At 48.4% G+C, this 25,010-nt stretch overlaps 1 protein-coding gene and 2 long non-coding RNA genes across 6 annotated transcripts; 1 reads left to right on the plus strand and 2 right to left on the minus strand.

Annotated features, from left to right (window-relative positions):
- Positions 1 to 785: 785 nt before the first annotated feature.
- LOC112581898 lies at positions 786 to 3,709 on the minus strand. Its single transcript, XR_003106575.2, has 2 exons — positions 1,838 to 3,709; positions 786 to 1,737 (listed from the first exon to the last, which is right to left on the minus strand). It is a non-coding gene; the product is annotated as an uncharacterized LOC112581898 (long non-coding RNA).
- A 1,926-nt stretch (positions 3,710 to 5,635) lies between these two features.
- ZNF263 (zinc finger protein 263) lies at positions 5,636 to 14,761 on the minus strand. 4 transcript variants are annotated; one of them, XM_025275728.3, is made up of 7 exons: positions 12,776 to 14,761; positions 11,594 to 12,415; positions 10,557 to 10,737; positions 10,040 to 10,113; positions 9,651 to 9,777; positions 8,111 to 8,227; positions 5,636 to 7,626 (listed from the first exon to the last, which is right to left on the minus strand). In XM_025275728.3, the coding sequence occupies exons 2-7, from the start codon at positions 11,978 to 11,980 to the stop codon at positions 6,455 to 6,457; spliced, it is 2,058 nt and encodes a 685-aa protein (XP_025131513.2). In that variant the 5' UTR covers positions 11,981 to 12,415; positions 12,776 to 14,761; the 3' UTR covers positions 5,636 to 6,454. The 4 variants fall into 4 exon arrangements, with proteins under 4 accessions (XP_025131513.2, XP_025131512.2, XP_025131514.2 ...); XM_025275727.3 differs by having other exon boundaries at positions 11,594 to 14,761; XM_025275729.3 differs by lacking the exons at positions 10,040 to 10,113; positions 10,557 to 10,737 and having other exon boundaries at positions 11,594 to 14,761.
- Positions 14,762 to 14,989: 228 nt separating this feature from the next.
- LOC102398890 lies at positions 14,990 to 17,331 on the plus strand. The gene is made up of 2 exons (XR_327244.3): positions 14,990 to 15,085; positions 17,026 to 17,331. It is a non-coding gene; the product is annotated as an uncharacterized LOC102398890 (long non-coding RNA).
- Positions 17,332 to 25,010: the final 7,679 nt, after the last annotated feature.

A 25,010-nucleotide genomic window follows, 5' to 3' on the forward strand; every position in this document is an offset into this window, starting at 1 on the left:
GTTCAGTGTGGGTGAAGAAGAAAAGGGTAGCCCCCCAGAAACAAAAGGTGGAATTATAAAGAAAGTTGTTCAAAAAGGAGCTGAAGAGGAGGCTGATGAGTTTAAGTTATCAGCTGTAGGAAAGAGTTTGGACTACTCTACTTGACTTTGTCAATGTCACACCTGAGTTTCAAAGGTTCCATTTTACACTGAAAGAGATGCAACAAGAAATAATCAAGAAACAGTTCCAGAATAGAATCCATTCTAGAACTGGTAGGATTTTGAAACCGAGGCCTCATAATATTAAGTATTCCTTCAGTGTGCCTTCAACTTCTGGTTGTAATAATTAGATGTTGTGTTTAAAGATTTCTGCAATTTTGTGATGATACATGAACTAGACCTGTTGTGGATTGTCATTGTTTTTATCAACTGACCTCACTTTGCATAGCAATGCCCATTTATATTGTTTATAAAATAAACAATTTGAAAGGAATAAATTTGTTTTTTTTATATATAAATGTTATTTAATCCATTTTTTTTTTCTACTTAAGGCAAAGGCTTTAAATAAGGAATTACTGTCCCAGATTATGGGTGGAATGGATGTGAGGAAAGCATTAAAATCTAAATATATTCACAGCATATAACAAAGCAGCTATAGTTATGCTGACTAGTTATTTAAGAAGGTAAGGACAGACTTTTCAATGTAATGGTGTGACACACTGCTCTTGTAAATGGGTTACCACCTACTTAGTGTTTGTTTTTCTCTTATTGTGGAAGTAACATCCCAATTATAAAAGACAACATAAAAAAGATAAAAGCACTCAAATTTTATTGACTAATGATGGACTGTCAACACTTTGGTATATTGCATGTATCTTTAAAATAGGTAAGTTACATTGTAAATACAGTTTTGTATCTTATTAACAATTTTGTTATTTACAAATTAGCATTTGTTGAGACATCTTTCAATCCTTAGGGTAGAATGGATGGTGGAAGAAGTTGAGGGGGAATGTCAGATGAGCATACTGGATAGCTCTCAAGTTCATGGCATTAACATCCATTTTTACCCCAGTGTTCATAAAGTCTCAGAATATATGACCTGCAGTCATACTCTTTTCAAAAGTATTCATTGAGGGAGTTCCGTGGTGGCCTAGTGGTTAGCATTCCAGACTTTCACTGCCACGGCCCAGGTTCAATCCCTGGTCGCCATTTGAGACCCCAAAAATCCTGTGAATAGCAACCCCCTCCCCGAAAAAACAGTATTCATTGATTTTGCAAATTTCACGTTGTTGTGCTGGGTATTTAGGAATAGGAACAAGCCACAGTTGGGTGTGTGAGAGCCAAAATGAGTTCACAGAGGGCTTTATGAGTGCTTGGATAATAGGGAACGGGCAAGTGTGACTTCTGAGCTGGCCTTTGAAGTGTGGGGGAAGCAGGGGAAAGGCAGTCTAGGCAAAGGGGAAGTGAGCACAGGCTCTCTGGTGTCAGAATGTATGTCCCTGGGAAGCGTCGAGGTCCCTGGATGGTTGCCGTAGGGGCGACTAGTGGAGACCAGAGCAAAGACAAACCAGGGACAGATTTTCAGTGCCCCTGGAGGTCATCCGAAGACTTCGGCCTGGATCCACGTGAAGTCCTGTAGGCGCTGCATCCTGAAGGTCTGACCTCAGCTCCACTTCCTCCTTACTGCTCCTTTCCTAGTCCAGGGTGCATCCACTCTGCACCTGTCTCCTTGGTCTCCTCTGCCATCAGTTCCCCATCCTGTGGCCAGAGACAGCGAACTAAAAATTGAAGAGGTGCTCCCAGTGGGCCGTGGGCCCCTAGGCCCACCCTTCCCCGCCCGAGACCTGCCCACCCGTACCAGCTCGCCTCCTGCTGGACCACGAGGGAGAGTCTGACTGCGGGTGAGCGCGCGCACCTGCGGACTGGGAAGCTTCGGAGAGTGTAGTCGCGCCGCCAGGAACTTCTCGCGGTGGAAGGAGGGGAAAACTGTGCTGCTCGGCCGTCCTGGCCCTGCGCCAGGAGTCAGAGCCGAAGACTGGGCGAGGTCCGGGGCGGCCCGGGCCGGGCCTGCGCGGAGGGCGGGCCTGAGAATGGGAGCAGCCAGGCAAGGCCCTGGAGGGCCAGCGAGCGGGGCGCGGCAGGTGCGGACTGCCTGCGCAAGGCGGCCCCAGGCCCTCGTGGAGGGGGAAAGGTTTGCTGGGACAGGGCCGTCGAGCACCCCCCGCCCCCAACACACACACACTAGTCCTTGCTCCTCCCGGGCCGGCTCGGAGCCATCCTCGAAGGGACCAGCTGGTGGGGCTCACAAGGTCCTAGGCGCGCTGCGCCCGCTCCCAGATGCCGCCAGAAGCTAAGCTGTGGGACCCGCAGCCTCGTTTTTTTGCCTAAACCTGAGAAAGGACTGACGTTTTGGCTTCTGGAAATCTTCCTGAAGACGAGAGCTCCTCAGAGAAACCCAGGCTCCTCGCTCTTGTTCCAGTGGCTGTGGCAGGGTTCCCAGACTTAACCTGGCCTCTCTCCCAAGAGAATGGGAAACAGCCTCAAGAGAAGCTTCACCCTCTGATGGATTTAGAACGTTTTCCTGCCTAGAGGGGAAGTTGGGGTGGAGAGGCAAAGACCGTTTCTCCTCTTTAGGTCCTAAACACATCCTGGCGTGCGTGCGTACGGTGTGTGCAGCGTGCACAGTCGCGTCGACTGTGAAACTCATGGACTGTAACCCGCCAGCCCCAGCCGTCCCTGGAATTTTCCAGGCATAAATACTGGAGTGGGTTACCACTGCCTACATTTCAGAAACTTAGCATTTTCTCTTCTCATCCTTTCCACCTGGGGAAATCTCCCTGAAGCAGGTTTGGATCCTGGTGAGCCATCAGTTTTGGTTTCTTAACACAGAAGTTTCTGGGATGCTCAAAGTGTTTCAGTGATGAATTAAGGACATTCACTTGTTTGTCAGAGATGGTGTGGGGGGTGAGGGTAGGCCTGAGTCATTTTTCATTAACCATTTTGTTGTTGAATTTCCCTGGACCATTCTGTCTCCTAACTGCACTGAAACGTGTTCTTTCATAAATGGGGTAAAAACTCAGTGACTGCTGATGGCTCTTCCTGGAAATAAAAACTAAGCAACTTAGTGCTGTTTTATCACTCTGTCTGGTCTCTGGTGTTATGGGGCTTTATCCCCTTTGTCGGGCCTGATGCTTCTAGATGGCCTCTGCCAGACTTTTTCACATTGCTTATGCATGGTACCAGGAGCCTTTCTGGTGGTTTCAAGCACTACTTTTGCTACAGGGTATGAGACTGTTGCTCAGGGCCAGTCCACATCTCCCAAGCCTCCTTTGTACCCATCTGGACTGAGGGGGGAAGGGGTCTTTATTGCCCCAGTGTTAGTTTCTTTTTGACAAAACAGCCAGCTGGAATCTCTTCTGGTTTCTTTCCCAAGAAGACTAGTGGGGTAAAAGTAGGAGTAACGTAAAAGTATATATACTTAACCTTCCCTTGCAATGCCTTCATGGGACCCTACTGTAAGGACCTCTGACCTACTTTTTCAAATATGACTACAAGAAAAAACAAAATACAAATATGACTACAAAGTCATCAATCCTGCCTGTAACAGTAGACTGCTGCTGCTGCTAAGTCGCTTCAGTCATGTCCGACTCTGTGCAACCCCATAGACGGCAGCCCACCAGGCTCCCCCGTCCCTGGGATTCTCCAGGCAAGAACACTGGAGTGGGTTGCCATTTCCTTCTCCAATCCATGAAAGTGAAAAGTGAAAGTGAAGTCGCTCTGTCGTTTCCGACTCCCAGCAACCCCAGGGACTGCAGCCCACCAGGCTCCTCTGCCCATGAGATTTTCCAGGCAAGAGTACTGGAGTGGGTTGCCATTGCCTTCTCCAACAGTAGACTATCACCTGAATATTCCTGCCAGCGTGGTCTTTTTTTATCCCCCAGCTGCACCCGAGTGGCTTGCAGGATCTTAGTTCCCCAATCAAGGATTGAACCTGGGCCACGGCAGTGAGTCCTAACCACTGGACCGTCAGGGAATTCTCCAGCTTGGTCTCACATTGATCTCAGTACCAGGTCCTTAGAAGAAAAGCAATTTCCCAGTTTTATACGTCCACAAGTGGCACGAATAGATGAGTATTTTATGTTCCAGGCTCTGCGGTAAGTGTTTTACATGCAATACTTTGTGACATCATCTCATGAAAACAAGGCAAGAAGAGCTCTGCATACTAAGTTTGTTAGAAGGGGAGCTGGACTGGGACTGGGTGGTCTCCTCTTGGAAAGCCTTCTTGTGCCAGGAGTGAACACACGAGGGGCCTCTTGCTCTGGCTGTAGTACTCCAAGTAGGAGCAATGCCAGTTAGAGCACATCATGAGATCTGTATGGGTGATATTATAGGGCTTCAGGGGTAAGTGGGGTTCTAAAGGGGTGCTTTCCATTTTTACAAGGTTCACAACCCACATTAAGTTACTGTCTTAACCAGAGTGCTTAGTAACATCAACTTTATACCACCCACCCATTTCATGGCATCAACAGCCACAGCAGCCTGACCTGCTTCCACCACTTTCCATCCCACATGAATCTCTTTCAAATCCTCACCTCCCTCCCCTGGCGCCCAAGCCCCACACTACCACTGCTCTCAAGAGAAGGGGAAAGAAATGAAAGACAGACATAAGAAAGGGTGAGGAGCATGCAGGGGTACCTCCCTCACTCAAGAGTGCTATATTTAATTGTTCTCAATGGAATATTTCATCTTTTCCTCCTGAAGAACAGCTAATTTGGTATCTTCCTCCAGGGCCAAAACCTGCAATGTTTTCCTGGCATCGGCATTTCCCACTCCTCGAATTTTTCTGGTATCTTTTCCACAGAAACACAATCCTGAATTCCTATTCCTGATTCCCCATTGTAAAATGTAATGTTTTCCCCTAATAGTTTTGCCCTCTCCCCCAAGTCTCTTTCCTGCTGCTGCTGCTGCCACTAAGTCGCTTCAGTTGTGTCTGACTCTGTGCGTCCCCATAGACAGCAGCCCACCAGGCTCTGCCGTCCCTGGGATTCTCCAGGCAAGAACACTTGAGTGGGTTGCCATTTCCTTCTCCAACGCATGAAAGTGAAAAGTGGAAGTGAAGTCGCTCAGTCGTGTCCGACTCTTAGCGGCCCCATGGACTGCGCCCATGGGATTTTCCAGGCAAGAGTACTGGAGTGGATTGCCATTGCCTTCTCCGAAGTCTGTCTCCACTCATGGGCAATAACTCAGTCATACCAGGACCATTTTTTCTTGGTAACCATTTCCTAGACCAAAATAACTTGTTTTTGAAGAGCCAGATCTTTACTTTGCAAGAAAGCAAACATTCTAAAAACAATCAAAAGGCACGTTCACTGCTGTACTCTAGAGAAGGAAAAAACACTCACAAAATTTAAAGGACACCTTTATGACATCACCCGAAGCAGCCACTGGGCTTGACCCTTGTTTCCACATAGCGATCTCAGCCTAGAGCCAGCCAGGGCCACACCTCCCTCCCTCCACCTGTCTGTTGTCACCTTTTTCAGAACCTTCCTTAGCAACAAGTTAAGACCAGAAACAGAAAGCAGGTCCTCCTCCCAAAGTGGACAAAGACAGACCAACATAGCGGACAAGACAAAGGCCCTCAATGATGAGTCACACGTTCATGTTTCCTGAAGATATTTATTAACATCCAACCATATTTTCAACAAGGGTGGGCATGATTCCTAACTTCCCCAGGATCCATGTTTTCAAAGTCTTCCAGGGAACCCATCTTCCATGAACCTTCTGAAGACTCGATCTCTGCAAAGGGTAAACTAATTCAGACTTAAATAGTTTCCTCTGCCTATTTCCGGGCAGACCTGCAAATTCTGTCTATTTCCCTTAGGTCTCTTGTTCCTTTTTGTTTGAGGTGACAATTACATTAGGACCTGCCAGTGACCAATATGGTCAGGCCACTGACGGTGGGTGCCCGGGACCGCCTATGCACTTCCCAGCCAGGCCTTCAGAAGAGCTGCAAGTCACCACCAGTATTTTGGTGCCTCCTGCTTTCCCAGGAAACCTGATTGCTCTTCTTTGCTCTCAAGGGCCTCAGGAGCCCAAATATTCCTGATGAATGTCCCAAGTGAGGAAGCAGTAAGTCCGTGGATTCCCAAAGTTGTTGGGATGGACACAGGGCAGAATAAGGCACCCACATCACAAGCTGGCTAAATATGATGAGGGGGATAGTGTCCTGGGACAGGAAGTACTTCACAGAATTCCAGCTTGAGTGGGTCACCTCAAAGACTTGCTATTCTCACTAATTCCAACAGAATTCCTTTTCAGTTTTATGCTAATCCTTTGCTGCTTCTGTACTTCCCTCAGAAGGACCCTGCCCTGCAAGGGCAGGGTAATTACTCGATGGGTAAGGAATATGAGCTCTGAATAACAGGCCCCTCTGAACAGGCCACCTTATCTGGGCCCAAAAGAAATCCCATTGTTTCTATCCAGTGTGAGTTCTCTGATGACTCATAAGGCGTGAACTCCGGGAAAAGCTTTCTCCACATTCAGAACATTTATAAGGTTTCTCTCCTGTGTGGGTTCTCAGATGACGAATCCGATTGGAGCTGTGAGAGAAACTGTCCCCACATTCGTGACAGGTATAGGGTTTCTCTCCCGTGTGAATTCTCTGGTGCCTGATTAAGTTGGATCTATGAGAAAAGTTTTCCCCACAGAGGTTACATTTATATGGTTTCTCTCCTGTGTGTGTTCTCTGGTGTCTGGTGAGGTGCATGCCCTGCCGGAAGCTTTTCCCACAAGTCAAACACTGGAAGAGTTTCTTCTCTGCTTTGGGGTGGGTCCCCGGATTTGTAAGAAAGAGCGTGCTGTCCCTCACTGCTTCTCCACACTCAGAGAAGGGGTACAGCCTCTCTTTCTCATGAGTTCTTTCGTGAATAACAAGGTGTGAACTGCGAGAGAAACTTTTCCCACACTCAGCACACTTATAAGGTCTCTCTCCCGTGTGAATTCTCTGGTGCCTGAGGAGGTTGGAACTGTGAGCGAAGATCTCCCCGCACTCAGGGCACTTGTAGGGCTTTTCGCCTGTGTGCGTTCTCTGGTGCCTGTGGAGGTTGGAGTTGCAAGAGAAGCTCTTTCCACACACATTACACTGATAGGGCTTCTCACCTGTGTGGGTTCGCTGGTGGCGAGTCAGGTGGGTATTCTGACTGAAGCTTTTTCCACACTCGAGGCACTTATGGGCTTCCTCTCCCAGGTGTGCTCTGTGTAGTGATAAAAAGTGTGGATTCCCACCAAAGATTTCAGCACACTCCACACCCATGCACAGTCTTTCTGCTGCATGTATTCTCTGGTGCCTAATCAGGTTCGAGTTGTTAGAGAAATTTTTGCCACACAAGGGACATAAGTGGAGCTTCTTCGGCTGCAGTTCCGTTGGTCGTCCCAGTTTTTTGCAACTTGTGGCCCCCACTAAGGACTGCTCCATTCGATCCTCTGTGGGAGGCTCCCAAAGCTTTTCTGCCCTGTCCCGAGGCCTTCCCTGCTCAGGACTCCAGGGCACCTCCCCTCTGGCCTGGCCAGGCAGCAGTGCCTGACAGTGGATACTCTCAGGGGAAACAGACTGAGCACACTCTTGCTGGTTCTCAAATTTCTCTTCCCCTGGAAGAGCAAGAGAAATCAAACCCCCATGTTATGTCTATGCAGGAGAAAAGGAAATCCCATGCGTGATACTGCCTGTAGGTCAGAAGTTCAGAAGGCCTCGCTCTCCCTAGGTTTCCCATCTTTCCCATTTTGGTAACTCACTCTAGACAGGCAGCCATATGAGGCGTGGGGACATCACTCAGGAATGAGAGCTCAAACCAGCCTCGAATTCCCTTGTGGGGGCCCTGACCTCCCTCTCCAACTGAGCCCCTGGCTTCTGTCCTTTGGGAAAAGTGTGGGATGCAGCAAGACTGGGATAAAAGTGGGCAGGTGAACCCAGGAATGAATGCCTTCTTACACTCTGCACCCTGGGAACCTCACTTGCCATCACTGGGATGGAAATGGGCAGTGGGGACAGGCTAGCCTTACACCAAGACCCTCAAATACCTTATTCCCAACAGCCGGAGACTAGCTGGGCAGGCTGCTCAGCTGCTTTCCTTACCTGGAGCTGGGGTCCTGGAGCTCAGACCTTCCTTGCAAGTCTGGACACTGGGGTGCCAGGGCTTTCCTCCATGTTCCACCTGGGTGCTCAGGGCCTCCTGACTGGGAACCTGAGACTCTGACCACAATGAAAGAAAAGGATTTCTATGTCACCACTTTCCTCAACCAGACAAGAGAAACAAAGACAGTCTTGCTCCCTGCCTTCAGTGGATGGATACGGAAGGTGCAGTAAGTCTGACAGCAATTACTTGGAACATAAAACTATTCCCACTGTTACCTCCAGAGAAAGAAATTAGATGAGGGAGACTATGGCTTTTTTCTTCTTACACTTGTGTGGTAGTTGGGACTTTTTGCAATGACAATGTAAAACTTTTGTAATTAAAACAACACTCAAATGCACATGGTCAGAGTGGTCAGTTCCTTGAGGAATCAAAGTTTAATACTGTGAAAGAGCCTTGACCTTATGAAACTAAGTTGGGACAATTCCAGAAGGAAAAAATGTAATATGATGGACAATCAGAAAAGGACCTGGGACTCTGAGATTAAAACCCTAAAGAGCCATCCTGTGTTATGCTCACTCCAACTCCATCAAACATGGACTTTTTTAAAAAAGGTTAGTCCCAAGAACTCGTGATCTGAACTCTTCTTATTTAGCACTCACTGAAAGAACTGTGCTCAACTTAGGGTGCCAAGCCACAGCACAATGACAGAGACCCTGGAGAAGGCCCCCGCGAAGGCAACCAAACTTCTTTTCTACCAGGTATGCATCAAGATAGCTACAATGGTAACATACACAGTCCTGTTTTTTGTTTTTAAGATTTCTTCAAGTTTTTATTATGAGAATTTCTATACATGCAGAAAAGATGAAGGAATTATACAATACCCACACACTCTCCACTTAATCCAACAATCAGTTTTTGGCCCTGTTTTATAGACCTCATTTTTAATCTCTGCATAATAGTTCAACATAAATGAAGATGCACCTTAATTTATGTTTAAATTACTTATACCCGTTTTGAATATATATCATTTCCAAATTTCTACAAAGCTTTCCCCCTTCCTCAGTTTTCAAGGACTGGGACAGTCACTAAGCTAGAATGTTGATGCCAGTGCCCTGAAACCTGTGTTTTGGGGGAAGAGCCCAGAAATACTAATGGAGCACAGAAAACATAAGTGAGGTAGGAAGAATAAGCATTTTTAAATTTCAAGGTATCAGGAACTTGGAGCCCCACAGTATTCTATGGGTGATGCGTGGGAAGTGGGGATAGGGGGGGTGGTGAGCATCACTGGATTTGACTTGTTCTGCCCTGGTAAGTTCATCATGGCTCGGACTCCCTGCCCTCATCTCTGGCAGCTGGGGCCCTTAAGTATGCCAACTATGGCACTTGACAAATATTTAACTGATCTTAGTCCAAGGGACTTTAGGCAAAAGCAGGTCTCCTGGCCAAACTCAGAACTTGACACACAGGAGGCAAGTGGCTAAGGGACAGGACCCTGGTCAGAAATGGCTCAGTCTTCATCCTTGGAAAAGAAGTCCTTACCCAGTGAGTCCACATTCTCATAACTCTCCTGCACCGTGTCCCGGGAGAGGGCCCTCTTACTAGGATGCTGACGCCCCCACTCCTCCTGGGAGATGTACATAGCCACGTCCTCTAAGCTCTCAGGCAACTGAAATAGCACAAGATCACCTTTAGGCCCTAAGGCACCAAGAACAATTCAAGCAGAGTCACAGGTTAAAGGGCAAAACCCAGGGGTGCCAAGGACTCGTTTCATGGGGAAGAAGGGTGTTAGGCCTACAAGTGAAGTGTGGAGGAGACAAACAAAGAAGGTGGGGAGGTGCATGTGGTGAGGTGGTAAGGATCCTAACTGGCAAAAGGACCCCACCCCCACAAGAACAACTAGGGGGAGACAATGAGAACTTCCACATCACCTGGGGCCCAGTCAGCTCCTTGTCTTCCATGTTTCCTTCGGGAGGAAAGAGAGAAAGCCAGGGAGCAGATAATGCTGAAGGTGACAGAAATGATGGTGAGAATGGCATTCTTAAATCTTGGCAACCCAAGGATTATCACAACACAGTGTCCACTGTGCCCTGACACCCAGACTCTGCTAGGAGGACCCAACACTGAACAGAAGGCAACGGAGGGATAATAAGGCGACACCCAAAACAACGGAGTACCAGCAGTCTCTCCTGCTGGCCCAAGCACTCAAGCCCTCATTCACTGAGCTCTAAAAGTCTCTCTTCTGCATACAAAAAGACTTCCTAAGAGATCCCCCTCCCTTCACCCACCCCAAGAGGAATCCAAACCACTTCTAGATCTTTTACTCATATCTGGGGACCCTCAGGTCAGAAATGCTCCCTCCTTGGCAGTGAGGCTGCATCCTGCCAGTGTCAGGGGCAACCCCAAAGCCCCTCCTCCCTCCCGCTTGCCCAGATAACTGTTCCTCACCCCTCTCCTTTACAGTCTGAGGGTCCCTTTTGGGGTCGGGGCCTAGCAGCTCCTGCAGCCTGCGGCCAGGGCTTCGCTCAGTCTCCATGGGCTCCAGCTTGAAGCTCGGTGACTCTTGTGCTGTTTCCAGAGGCAAAGGCTCCTCCAAAAGCATTTCTGTTCCCCGCCCACGGTTTGTGACCTGGGAACCAACCCACATCACTCATCATCACAACAGGGCCCAAAAGGAAGGGACATTAATACAGAATTCTGAGGGCAAGCCTTCAACAGAGAACGACTGGCGTACCCTTTAGATCCAGCAAGAGAAGGAGTTACACTAAAACCAAACTTTTCTGATCCTGTGTACACCTGAGAAAATGTGTGTGAGGGGTGGGGTTCGGGGGGATTTCACTCCCAGGGCACACCTTCCCCACTCAGGTCCTGACCCACCTCACTCCCTCTCACTTTCTCACCCACCTCTTCTAGATGCATCCACTCCTCACTACTGGATAAGGTAAATCTGGGTGGCCCTGGGGCATATGGCCTCAGAGCTTCAGTTGCAAACTTTTTAAATTCCACTATTAACTGCCACCCAGCTTTGTAGAGATTAGACTGCAGACTGTAATGTAACAATAGCTAACAGCTATTAAGCACCAACTCTAAGCCAAACGCGTGATCAAACTACATGCTGCTCTCTCTCTAATTCTCAAAACAACCTTAGAGAGGTATTTTAACATTCTTATTTTGCCAGCGGCAAATCTGAGGCCGGAAGAAATTAAGTAACTTGCCCAAAGTCCCAAAGCTAGTGTGAAGCAGAGGGAGGATCTGAACCTGGCAAGCTAACTCCTGGGCTCACTCTAACGCAGAGACACTGCTCCAGGGGAAAACAGGGCACTCTTCACTGTCTGTCAACTTGGAGCAAATCTGGAGAATGAAAGTTCCTCACTAATCTACAAAAAGTCTTCTTGCCCATATAAGATCTACTCAGAGCAACCAAGTAAACTGGTATGGGCAACTGGGGCCAAACAAACCGCATATAAAACAGCTCTTTATCTTACCTTCTGTCTCAGTCTCCCAAGTTCTTTCTGCATATCCTCAACGAGAGTCACCGCTTCCTCGCCGCTCTCCGGGTGCAGCTCCTGCACCCTGCTCTGGATCTCCTGGGGCAGGATGGTCAGGAACTGCTCCAGCACCAACAGCTCCAAGATCTGCTCCTTGGTGCGCATCTCCGGCTGGAGCCACCCGTGGCAAAGCTCCTGGAGCCGGCTGAGGGCTTCCCGGGGCCCAGCGGCCTCTTGAAAGCGGAACCGTCTGAAGCGCAGGTGAGAGGCCTCCGGGCTGGGACCTGGGTCTGGCTGGGGCAGCTCCTGGCTCCAGGCGCTGTCCTCCTCCAGTTTTACTATCAGGAGCCCTTCCCGGTCCTGGAAGCCGGGACCCGACGCCATCTTCAGGCCCCCAGACCGCCTTGGCCGCGAAACCAGCTGCGCACGCCAAAGACGCCCCTGGCCCAGCGCAAGGATGGCTGGAGTCCGCAACAGCCAGGTGGCCCGGGGCTCCAAACCCTGGCCGAGAAAGCTGGCTCCAACCCTGGCGCAAACGGCTCCTGCGCCTCAGCCTCAGTTGCTCGCGGGCGCCGCCGCACCGCCCCTTGGCCCGCCCCCGCCAAGACCGCCCTAGAACAGGACCTGAGCTCCACGCCTTTCACCTCACAGGACTCCGCGCTCCGCACCCACGCCGGAAGTCTCAACGCGGGTTAGGCGTCAACAACCAATCGGAACTGCTCAGGACCAACTTCCGGATTACGTTCTGAGAACTCTAGCGCCCATTGGTTCAGGTTTCGCCACACACTTACCGCTGACCAGTCAGAAGAAAATATTTGCCTGTGGGGGCGGGACGAAGGAGGGGCCAATTGGGGTAGGGAGACTGGACCGTCGCGCGAGCCCGAGATCCCAGAAACCTTAGGGGCGAGATCACTAGGTCGGTTAGTGGAAATTAAGCTTATATCGGGTGCGACGGGTAGACCGGCGGGGTACGGGGGTCAGAATTCCTCGGAAAGCTTGAGTGCAGACCTCCGAGTCACGCGAGACCCCTTGCTTTTGAGTGTCGGGGTGGGCCCGAAAATCTAACTGTGGAGAAATTCTTCCCCCACAGACAAGTTTTGAGAATCACTGCCCTGGTCAAAACGGATTTCAAGGCGGCCCTCACCCGCTAACTTAAGGGAGCTGCAGGAGAGGGCTCACCTGCCCAGGAAGCCTCGGGGGCCAATTGAGCCACGGTTCACTCGACCACCCGCTCGGTGCTTGGGAGATGCGGGGAAGAGTGGCCCCGACCAGGTCAGCGCTGCCGCAGAGCTCTCAGGGAGACGCCGTCGACGGGGCGGCGGGGCCCGCGCCTGCGCCCTGAAGGTGCTGGCGCTATGGAGCCCGGCGCGGGCGCAGTCGAGGGGAGTGTTCTTGTGTCCCGTGGCGCTCTCCTGTCAGTCCAGGGTCCCACCGCTGGCGGCTGGACGTTCCTCAGGGCCAGTCGGGACCCATCCTGCACTGGCTTCTCATTTTTAACTTGTCGGGGGCGTGCCTTTTTCATTGTCCAGCCCTGCGGGGCCAGGTCGTTGTTCACCTCCCTTGTAGGTCCACCGTAAATTTTCACAGTGAGAGGTGAAAGGAAGGTTGATTTCTTGGCCGGTGCAGTCCAGGCTTTATGCTGCTGAGGGGAGGGCTGCCCAGCAGTGAGGCAGGTGTCCACGGCCCAGACCGGCTCAGCTAGTCCATTGCCTCCAGCGAGGGTTGTTAGTCTTGTGGTCTCAGCCGATTAAAGGGTCGTGGGGTTGAATCGTGAAAAACAGTAATCGTTTGCCCCTGCTGACATGCATCTGGATGCTCATGGCACACAAAATTGTAGGAACTAGACACTGTTATTATCATCCCCATGTACAGTGTCAGTTAAGTCACTTGCCCAGAATCACAGTTTAGTCTGTCGTTAAAGTTCAGGCTGCCGTGACCGGAAAGGGGGTGTGGGGACGGAGAGGGGCAACTTTCAACGACAGGATGGAAAAAGCCAGAGAATTTGGCTTTTTGTTGTTCCACTCCAGAGAAGAGGTCCACAAGCCGCTGTGGCAGATGCAGACCCAGAGGCCTCCTGGCACACAGGCTGGTATATGTCCCTTTCAGAATCAGAGTCCTCTAAGACTTCTTCCTCTCATGTTTTAACATTCACATTTCAGGAGACAGTAGATTCTAACCTAAAAACCACTTCTCTGGCATTTACTCTGTCATCTCAGACAAGTTATTCAATCTCGTTGGGGGTGTGTGCTCAGTCCCTAAGTGGTGTCTGACTCTGCAGCCTCATGGACTGTAGTCCGCCAGGCTCCTCTGTCCATGGGATTCTCCAAAACAAGAATACTGGAGTGGGCTGCCAAGTCTTATTTAATCTCATTAAGCCTCAAATCTCAGTTCCTTCATCTGTTTTGAGGGAATACTATACCCACCTTATAATATTGGGTGAAGATTAAATGGGCTAAAATATGTGGGATGCTTAGAATCATACCTGGCATTTACTATGAACTCAATATTAGCTGTGACTAATGTATAGCTTCCCAGGTGGCACAGTGGTAAAGAATCTACCTGCCAATATAGAAGAGAAAAGACACGCGGGTTCGATCCCTTGGCCAGAACGATCCCCTGGAGTAGGAAATGGCAACCCTACAGTATTTTTTGCCTGGAAAATTCCATGGACAGAGGAACCTAGAGGGCTACAGTTCATGGAGTTGCAAAGACTTGCACATGACTGAACACACACACGCAATGCACAGCAAATTCCTGAAGGCTTACCCTATGTTATAGAAAAGCTACTAGGATTATTATTACAGATGTGGGGCATAGTAATGTTTGCAAACTACACATACCTTGAGATGGTAAGAATGAAGGATGAGGGGCTTCTCTGGTGACCCGCTGTTAAGACTCCGACAGGTTCGATCCCTGATCAGGGAAATAAGATCCTGCAACCCTCATGGTGCAGCCAAAAAAAAACCCAAATCAAAACAAAAATGATGAACCATTTGCTATCCAAGTTCCCTTTGATTTTAGGTTAACAGGTACTTAAAGCTAGAGAGATTTTCAGTTATTCACAATTACCAATAGTATTCCTCCATTTCTTTGAGTTCTAGCTATAGTCCAATAGAAAAATAGCTTTTATAGTGGGGTTACAGGCCAACAGAATTATACAGGTTCATTTGGGGCAGGAGTTCTCAACCTAGGGTCCATGAAATTCTAGAGCAGCAGTTCTAACTACAATAGAACTTCCTATAATGGTGGCTACTGAGCACTTAAAATGCAGCTCGTGTTGCTAAGACCCACTAGGTAGTGGCTCCCATCAACAATTCTAGAGGGTCACGTGGATGGATTTGGAGATTTTATAAAACTTTTGATATTGTACAGAAAACTACATGTGTGTGTGTATTTTCTAGGAAGTGAATCCATGGCTTTCATCAAGTTCTTTAAATGATGAAAAAGATTAGAAAACACTACTTTAAGGCTTGGTGAAAAGTAAGAGAAGTAAGTATGCCCTTGAGTAACCACTGTTGATTTTACTTTCTTAAACAATTGGTAATTGAACAACGCAGTGAGGGTTTGGGGCTCTAACTCTCTGCGCAGTGGAAAATTCATGTATAACTTTACAGTTGGCCTTCCATATCTGCATCCATGGATTCAGCCAACCAAGACACATGGATTGTATAGTACTGTAACACGCATTTAGTGAAAAATTCCCATGTGAAAGTGGATTCATGCAGTTCAAACCCATGTTGGACAAGTTAACTATATTTTCTTGTCCTTAGCTATCAGTGGCTCCCTATTTTGTAGAAGAAAAAATAATTTTGAATTTCAGATTTAAAGAAGCCCTACCACTCCGGGTCTTAGTTCTCATGGGTACTGAATTCTGTCTCTGGAGCTGCTTTCAGTCCTTGCCTGGGTCCCATAGATTCCTTTGTACTCAAGGGGGTGGGGATGGTAGTTGTCTGTGCCTGGTTTTCAAACTGACAGCTGATGAAATCTACAATGTTAAGAGACCCTGATATTGGGAAAGACTGAAGGCAGGAGGAGAGGGGATGACAAAGGATGAGATGGTTGGATGGCATCACAGACTCAATGGACATAAGTTTGAGCAAACTCCAGGAGATGGTGAAGGACAGGGAAGCCTGGTGTCCTGCAGTCCATGGGGTCACCAAGAGTTGGTCACAACTGAGCGACTGAACAACAACAACGTTAAGATGTTCAAGTCTGTGCTGTTTGGTGCAGGAGCACATAAGCAGCTCCTGTCATTCTGAAATGCTTTTCCTGACTCTCACCTTAGGATATCCTGGCCTGCAGGTTTCTGCCACCTAAGCCTTTGCTATTTGCCACTCTCCCCAGTTTTGATTTTTCCCCATTTAACTACAGCTTTCCTATGATCTATGACTTCAGGCTTGTCTTGACCTGTAATACATTATTCTTTGATCCCATGCTTAGCTTTGAAATCCAAACAGAAAAATAGTGATTTTAAATGGCATTTCATTTGAAACACATTTTATTTTTATTAATCTTAATCATATTTACCTTCTCCATGAAAATATAAAATAAAGCATTTTGATAAAATGTTCTGAAATTTAAATTTTCTTTCGAGTTAACATTAACCAAACAAGCTTGCTAATATTTTTTGGTAATGTTAATATTTAATATTTCCCTCTATTTGGATCTTAAATCACTATTTATCAACCTACATTTTATTCCAGAACAGTAAACACTGTAAGATGTGAGGAGGGAGAGGAAGGGACACAGAAAGAGGGAGCAAACCGTAACTGCTCCAGTGACAAAGGAATGGTAGACGTGGCAGGAAACTGAGCTGGAGAAAATTTTACTAGTTGTCCTCAGATTGCCAGAAACAATGTTAAGATAGTTGTTTTCGTTAATTTCAAAATAATCCACTTCTAGACTTGATGAGCTAAAACATGTAAAGGTTATTTTTTGCTGGTCACCAACCAGCCCAGTTCAGATACCAATTTTTATTTGAAAATCATTTAACTGAAATTAGTCCAGGACACAGTTCCAAAACTCCCACTTTCACCTCTCTCTCTTTTCTTGGGATTCAATAAGACAATGCTTCTCAGCCTTAAAAGACTCAGAATTTTAGCAAAATTTACATTTTAGTCCTAACTTAGATAATTCTAATATCAAAATATTCAGAAGATAATATATAAAGCTAACTTAGTTTATTGATTTTAACACAGAATTAACTGCTCTTCCATAGACTGGAGGACAACAGCCTTAAGCCCAAAAGGAGCCTTCCACTTGTTTTAGTTTTGTCCTAATGTTGAAAAACTGCCTGACAGAAGTTCCAGGTGAAATAATCCAAACTGAAAACAGAAATCAATATAGAGGTCATCCCCAGAATTCAGTCTGAATTCAGAAACACCAGTGGGGACCTAAACTAACCTGCTTCCTGTCTTTATCATGGCCAGGATGTCCAGTACCAAAACTGGCCTGAGCTTCCCCAGGGAGCAGAGAAGAGTTACGGGTGAAGAAATTGCAGGATTCCAAAGAAATGCAACAGTGATTTGACTTCAAGACAATTGGGTGTTCAAGGAAAGAAAAGAAATTTCAGTCTTAATTGGAAGAAAAAGTTTTGTGATCTACTTAGAAGTTTTTATCATCCCATGACTGGTTTAACACAACTCTTTCTCCTTGGATCAGGGTGATATGTTCAATTTCTATTTCTTCTCTCAGATTCAGAGAGAAAATGAAGACGCTTCTTCAAACTAGAAAAAGAAAAAAAAACCCTGTGAACTCTGCATCCATTCATTGTTAAAGGGGGATGTGTCCCATGGTTCTACTTTACACAGAGAAAAAGACTAAAAACATCTAGAAAGTTAGCATGGAAATCCCCAAAGCTTATAGATCATCATAACCACTCTACAGAGAGAGAAAACCCTAAGAGCTCTAACCTGGAAGAACCTCTTGACATTGTAAGACCTACTGAGCACCAGAGGATTCATTCAGGAAGGGAGCCTCACAAGTGCCCTGGCTGTTAGAAGCTTCCTTCATTCAGACATTGGTAGACACAGACATCTCCACATAGGAGAGACCCCATGAATGCACTATAGTTATGAAAAACGATTTGACAGTGTGTTTTAAGAATATTTAAAATATTTCCTTTTTTCGAATATTCTTTTTAAGAAAAAAAAGTTTTTCTCCGAAAATATTTCTCCCACACAGCATGTGGGATCTTAGTTCCCCAACCAGGGATCAAACCCAAGTGCCCTGTAATCAGTGGACCACCAGGGAAGTCCCTGTTTTACCTCTTTTATCAAGCAGTTCCATATCTGAGAAACAATTCTGAGGGGAGAAAACAAAAACAGAATTGCAACAATAAAAATATAGTCGTTACACAAACCTTCACCCCCACACACAGACCCCCCAGTGGTTCCCCATTGCCCTGATAATAAAGCACAGATTCCTCAACAAAGCTGTAAAGACCTTCAAGGTGCAGGCACTGAACTGCGGCAGCAAGCCACTGCAGCTGACCCTGCCCCTACCCCAAGTCAGAATTAATTTCTTTGGGGCTCCCTGTTTCCTTTGGCTTCCCAGGTGGCGCCAGTGGTTAAGAATCCACCTGCCAATGCAGGAGATGAGGGTTCCATCCCTGGGTCGGGAAGATCCCCTGGAGAAGGAAATGGTAACCCACTCCAGTATTCTTGCCTGGAAAATTACAAGGACAGAGGAGCCTAATGGGCTATATAGTCCATGGGATCGCAAAGAGTCGGATGTGATTGAGGCCACACCTGAAGCCTCCCTGATCCTCCGCCCGCTCAGCCTGGTAGTTAGACCGACTGATGCCCCTCCTTGCCTGAATAAAGGTAACCTCTCTCGGTTGAGGTCGTCTTCCTTTCTTCATTGCCTTGTCTCAAACTATACATTTTTGGTGCCGAAACCCGGGAGAGGGCAAGGCACTTGCCTCTCTCTCTCTGACGTTTTCCCCCATCCCAGAGCCTGGAATCATGAACGGTGCAAGCCTTGTCCTAAGGTTTTATCCGTAACTTATGTACCCCCAGGCCTTTGGCTCTATCCCCCTCCGCTCTCTCTCTGACGACCTCCGGAGCGGGGAATTCTTGCCATTCGACCACTCCACATCCAACATTCCACTCACTCCAGCCCCTAGATTAAGGTAAGATCTCGATAGTGTTCTAGAGGTACCTAGAATGCTGTCCTCTCCGGGTCCCGGGGACCCCCAGCCTAAGGCCACTTTGTAAGTGATGGTGGGGGACGCTCCATCTCGATACAGAGCTCTCTTATAACTCCTATTGTGACTATGGGTGATGACCCAAACTCACAACAGGAGCCTCTGCTTGCCTCCCAATCATGGGGTCTGGTCAATCTATCCCAAAAGATTCCCCTCTGGCCTGGGTCCTCAAAAATCTCAAACCACTCTTACTCACTGAACTCAAAGCTAGCCATTTAGAACAGCTCTGTATACAGATCTAGCCTCAGTACCAACTGGACAATCAAAATTGCTGGCCTGAATTCGGCACATTTGACTTTTACATTCTTCAAGATCTCACTGACTTCCTTAAACGGAATGGCAAGTGGTCGGATGTCCCATATGCCCAAGCCTTTTGGGCCCTTCGGAGCAGGCCCTCCCTATGCAAGGGTGCATCCTTATATGCACCTTGCCTCCCAAATAAAAGGACCCCTCTTCTTCAACTAAACACCGATGGTGACCTTCCACACCCCTGGAGTTCGACCCCGAAGACAAGCCCCCTCCCTACCAGCCACACCATCAAACCCCCACCTCCCTCTCACCAAACTCACCTACTGACTCTGAAACCTCTCCTGAGTCTCTATCAACCCTGTTACCCCATTCCTCCAATTCCCCTTCCCCTCTTCCCTCCCCCGCTGCCACATGATCACATACCAAACACGTTTCCCCTAAGAGAGGTGGCGGGACCAGAGGGCCCCACCCGAGTCCATGTGCCATTTTCATTCAGACATGAGCCAGATAGAAGAAAAGTTAGGATCGTTTTCTGAAAACCCTACCAGATACAGAAAAATAATTCCTGAGGCTCATCCAGGCTTATAACCTCACACAGAGTGATGTATATTATATCCTAAATGTCACTCTCACTCCAGATGAAAAAGATCGTATCTGGCAAGCGGCGAAAGCCCACACTGATCACTTAAATAACCAAGACCAGGCTAACCCAGTTGCTGATGAGGCAGTGCCTCAATTAGAACCCCACTGGACATACCAGCCCGGTGACCCAGGCATTAGGAGACTCAATCACATGATCACCTGCCTCCTAGAGGGCATGCAGAAAAATGCTCATATCCATGTCAATTATGATAAAGTCAGAGAAGTCACCCAAGGGGCGGCCGAAAATCCAGCCTTGTTCTTGGCACGCTTCACTGAGGCGGTCCAGAAATATACCAACCTAGATATCACCACCTCTGCTGGGTTACTCTACCTTCATGTTCAGTTCATCAGCCAGTCTGCCCCTGACATTAGACGCAAGCTTCTACAACTAGAGGAGGGCCCCAAGAGACCCGAAGAGACCTTCTAGAAGTAGCCTTCAAGGTGTTCAATAATAGAGAGGAGGAGGCTAGGAGAGAAAAAGACCGTGAGAGAAAAGCTAAATATGCCTTTTCGGCGGCAGCAATTAAGGGAAGAGATCAACCCAGCCCAAGTCATCCCAGACCAGGGCTTAAGATCTCCCCCGGACCCTGCTTCCAATGCAGCCAATCAGGACACTGGGCAAAGGTATGCCCAAACCCACAATCCCCCCGCAAAGGCGTGCCTGACCTGTGGCCAATGGGGACACTGGAAGATGGACTGTCCCCAGAGACGGCCTGGCGCCAGGTCCCTACCCCCCAGACTTGGAGGATGGAACGTCCACAGGGACCCTCTAGTACCCCTGGGGAGGTCCCCACTTCTCCCCAAAACCCCAGCCCAACCCTACGAGAGTTGTTCCAATGACGGGACCCAGGTTCCAGCCCCCCAGCCCATGCCCCGAACACGGGCTCAGAACTTAGGGTAGATGGGATAGTGGCCAGGAAAAAGATCTCCTTCATAGTAGACACTGGAACCGCCTTCTCTCTCTTAACCTCCTACTCTGGCCCAACCCAAAACTCAGAGCTCACAATCAAGGGGGTCCCTGGAGTCCCCTTAAGCCCCAAAATCAGCCCTCCATTACTCTGTCAATTTGGAAAATCGACCCTCATACACTCATTCCTCATAATGCCTCAGCGCCCAGTGGCACTCCTAGGGAGAGATTTGTTATCCAAATTAGGGGTCTCTATTACCATACCCCCTCTAGAGGCAGTCTCTATGTTCTACATGCAGATGGCACCCAGACCATCCCCATCCCCTACTCCTGATCTTCCCTTGGATCTACCCACCGTAGACCCCTGAGTCTGGGATACTGATCACCCATCCATAGCCAAACATCATCCCCCAGTCCACATGACCCTAAAGGACCCCTCAGCTATAATCGTCCAACAACAGTACTCTCACCCCGGAGGCCCACAAGGGACTTAAACCTATCACTGACCATCTTCTTCAAGCCTCCATCTTAATTACTACCCATTTGCCACACAACACGCCCATTCTGGCAGTAAAGAAGGGACCAAACTCTTGGAGATTGGTCCAACATCTAAGAAAAATCAATGAGGCCATCATACCAACATTTCCAGTAGTCCCCAATCCTTACACCTTTCTGTCCGCCATTCCCCCGACTACAACCTTCTTCACAGTATTAGATCTTAAAGACTCCTTCTTCAACATCCCCCGCCACCCCCTCTCCCACCCCCTCTTTGCCTTCACCTGGCAGGACCCCGAGACTCATGTCTCCCAACAACTAACATGGACAGTTCTTCCCCAAGAGTTCAGAGACAGCCCCCACTTTTTTGGACAGGCTTTACAAAAGGACCTATAGACACTCGACCTGACCCCTAGTTACCTCCTCCAATATGTAGATGACCTCCTCCTTTATAGCCCAACCCAAAAACTTTGCCTCCAACATACTGCCAAACTCCTTGAGGCCCTGGGGTCCTGGGGTTATCGGGTATCCCGATCCAAGGCCCAAATAGCCCAGACAGAAGTCACCTACCTGGGACTCTCAGCCCACCAACAAAGAACCATTCCTCCAGGCAGAATCCAGGCCTTAACTGACTGTCCGCCTCCAAAAATAAAACAGGAACTCCTGTCTCTTCTCAGCCTCCTAAACTTTTTCCATATCTGGATCCCCAATTTCTCCCACATTGCAAAGCCACTTTATGAGGCAACCAAAGGGTCCTTAGAGGAACCCCTCCTCACTAGCCTATCCTATTCGCCAGCTCACCCAGAGCCTCCTCTGAGTGCCAACTCTCCACCTGCCAGGTTACACCAGACCATTTTTCCTCTGTGCACATTCCAACCAAGGACAGGCCCTGGGGCTTCTATGCCAGAGGGCCAGAGACAACTGGGCTCCCATAGCCTATTTATCAAAACAACTTGACACGGTGACCAAGGGGTGGCCTCCCGTATACCAGCCATGGCTGCCATCGCAGCCCTGGTGCCTGAAGCAAACAAGCTCTCTAGGCACACCCCCTTAACAGTCTGTTGCCACACACCCTCTGAGACCAACTATCACACCGGGCTTTTCTCTCCCTTCCCTCTTCCAGGGTACAAATTCTACACGTCTTTTTCCTTGACCCCCAATTCTCATTCTCCCCCTGCCAGTTTGTTACCCATGCCTTCTATAACAGGCCCTCCCCTACATAGCTGCAGTCTAACAGTGGATCTTACCCAAAATCCCTTCCAACACTTAACAGATCAGCCCATCTTAGACCCTGACACCCCACACTGGTTCACTGATAGCAGCTCTCAAAAATCCCCACCCTTTGCAGCAGGATATGCCATCATTCAAGCAGATCTTCATCATGACCACGGGACACAGATAATTGAAGCCTGACCTCTGCCACCTCACACCACCTCCTAACAGGCAGGACTAATAGCTCTCACCCGAACTTCGACCCTGGCTAAAAATCGAAGAGTTAACATCTACACGGACTCCAAATATGCCTATAATATACTCCACTCAAACATCCTGATATGGAGAGAAAGAGGGTTCCTCACCCAAAGGGGATCCCCCATTATTAATTCAGATCTTAACCACAAGCTTCTAGAAGCCACACTCTCACCAAATAAAGCCACCATCCTCCACTGTAGGGGACATCAAAAAGGAAGTCTCATATCAACCTACAACAAAGCCGCAGATCAGAAGGCAAAAGAGATAGTAGGTCTGTCCCATCTCACTCTCCAGTCCCCCACCATCTTAGCCCTGACCCCATCCGATCCTTCCACCACTAGAGAAATCCTCTCCTGTCTACACTCATTCTTTCATCCTTCGACCAAGGTACTCCAGCAGTTCATCTGTAACCACTTCCCCATATCGACTGCTGACCAACATTATTTATCTAACCTTACCCGCTCCTGTCAGGCATGTCAACGTACTAATCCCAATTCCAACCTCAAACCTACATCCTTCCCAACCCATCAAATGCGAGGCAGCCTCTCAGCACAAGACTGGCAGATAGACTTTACTCATTTGCCCCGGGTTTGGAGAGTTCGATACCTCCTGGTCCTTGTGGACATCTTTTCGGGATGGGTAAAAGCATTTCCCACAACAAACAAAAAGAGCCCACACTGTGGCCCAGGTCCTCCTCACAGAAATTATCCCCAGGTTTGGCCTACTTTCATCCCTACAGACTGATAATGGCCCAGAATTCACGTCCAGGGTCACCCAACAAATTGTCCAATTCTTACAGATCCCCTGGAAATTTCACATTCCATACCATCCCCAGTCCTCAGGGAAGGTAGAAAGGATGAACAGGATAATCAAAGAAACTCTCACCAAATTATACCTCGAGGTACATCTGCTGCTACTGCTGCTAAGTCTCTTCAGTCGTGTCCCATTCTGTACGACCCCATAGATGGCAGCCCACTAGGCTCGTCTGTCCCTGGGACTCTCCAGGCAAGAATACTGAAGTGGGTTGCCATTTCCTTCTCCAATGCATGAAAGTGAAAAGCGAAAGTGAAGTCGCTCAGTCATTCCCGACTCTTAGCAACCCCATGGACTGCAGCCTACCAGGCTCCTCTGCCCATGAGATTTTCCAGGCAAGAGTACTGGAGTGAGGTGCCATTGACTTCTCCAAGGTACATCTAGACTGAACCAAACTGTTGCCGATTGCTCTCCTCAAAAGACGGGCTTTGCCCAGAAAATCCCTTGGGTTGAGCCCCCTTGAAGTGATGTACGGAAGGCCCATGCCCGCCCTGGACTTCCCCCTGAACCTCCTCCCCTATCAAGCTCCCTACACTCCTCTCTGATGGCAGAACTCTGTGACGCCCTCTGGAAATACATCAACCACAACTTGCCCGCCCCTGACCCCCAAGCCCCCTCGCCCCCTCTACAGATTGGGGATATTGTCTATCTGTCTGACAATCCCCAGGGTGACCTCACCCCAAAGTGGCAGGGACCATTCAAAATCATCCTTCTTACCCCAACAGCAGCTAAACTCGAAAAGGTCACCTCTTGGGTACACATCTCTCACCTAAAAAGGGTTATTTCCGATCACACTAACGCCTATCAGGTCTCCCTCACAGGGCCCACCTCCATAAAAATCACCTGACGACAACCTCTGTCGACCATCCAAGAAGACACTGAATGACCTGGACACTCCTCAACCTGCAACTGTTTCTGACCCAACTACTGCAAGACCTCTAGACCAGCACCCCAACAGGAACCTCCTTTGAAGACCTGACCACACTGGTTCTCAAGTGTGGCTTCAGGGAACCTTCTACAACCTAAGTCCAGACGAGATTGATTTCTTTACTCTCATTCTCTACATCATTCTATATATATCCTTATGAACATTCTTCCTTTTCAGATTCAAGCTACCACAAACTCGAGGCCTTCTGCCTCTTGCCTCTCCCCGTCTTTCTGGCCATAACCGCACTCTTAACCTTTGCTATAGGCCTACCAACCTTCTCCCCTGGGGACTGGTCACCCACCCTATGTCTCCTCGTCGGCATCGCCTACTGTGTTCTACTCCAAGGGTGCTATGTCCTCCGCGCTGCCTAACGAACAGACCCGTTACTCCCCTGTTCCTTACCCTTGTCACACTCCCCTGCCTTTTGGCTAGTCCCCGCCCCTGCTTAGACATTTATTCCTATGTTCATTCCTCATGTTATAATGAGGCCCGTAAACCATGCACCATGAACATCGAGGGGGGAGGGCGGGGGGAAGTTCAGATCCCTGCTCACTGTTAAAATACAAAAGACAGGGAACTCCGTGAGCAACTGCTATATGCCAAATGGAAAAGACATATGCTTCTATCCCACTACCCACTGGGGGTACTTAGACAGGGGAGGGACACAAGATCAACAACATAAGAGGAACCAAAAGCAGGTCAT

This window comes from Bubalus bubalis, chromosome 24 (genome assembly GCF_019923935.1).
Source record: "Bubalus bubalis isolate 160015118507 breed Murrah chromosome 24, NDDB_SH_1, whole genome shotgun sequence".
Classification (NCBI taxonomy): domain Eukaryota; kingdom Metazoa; phylum Chordata; class Mammalia; order Artiodactyla; family Bovidae; genus Bubalus; species Bubalus bubalis.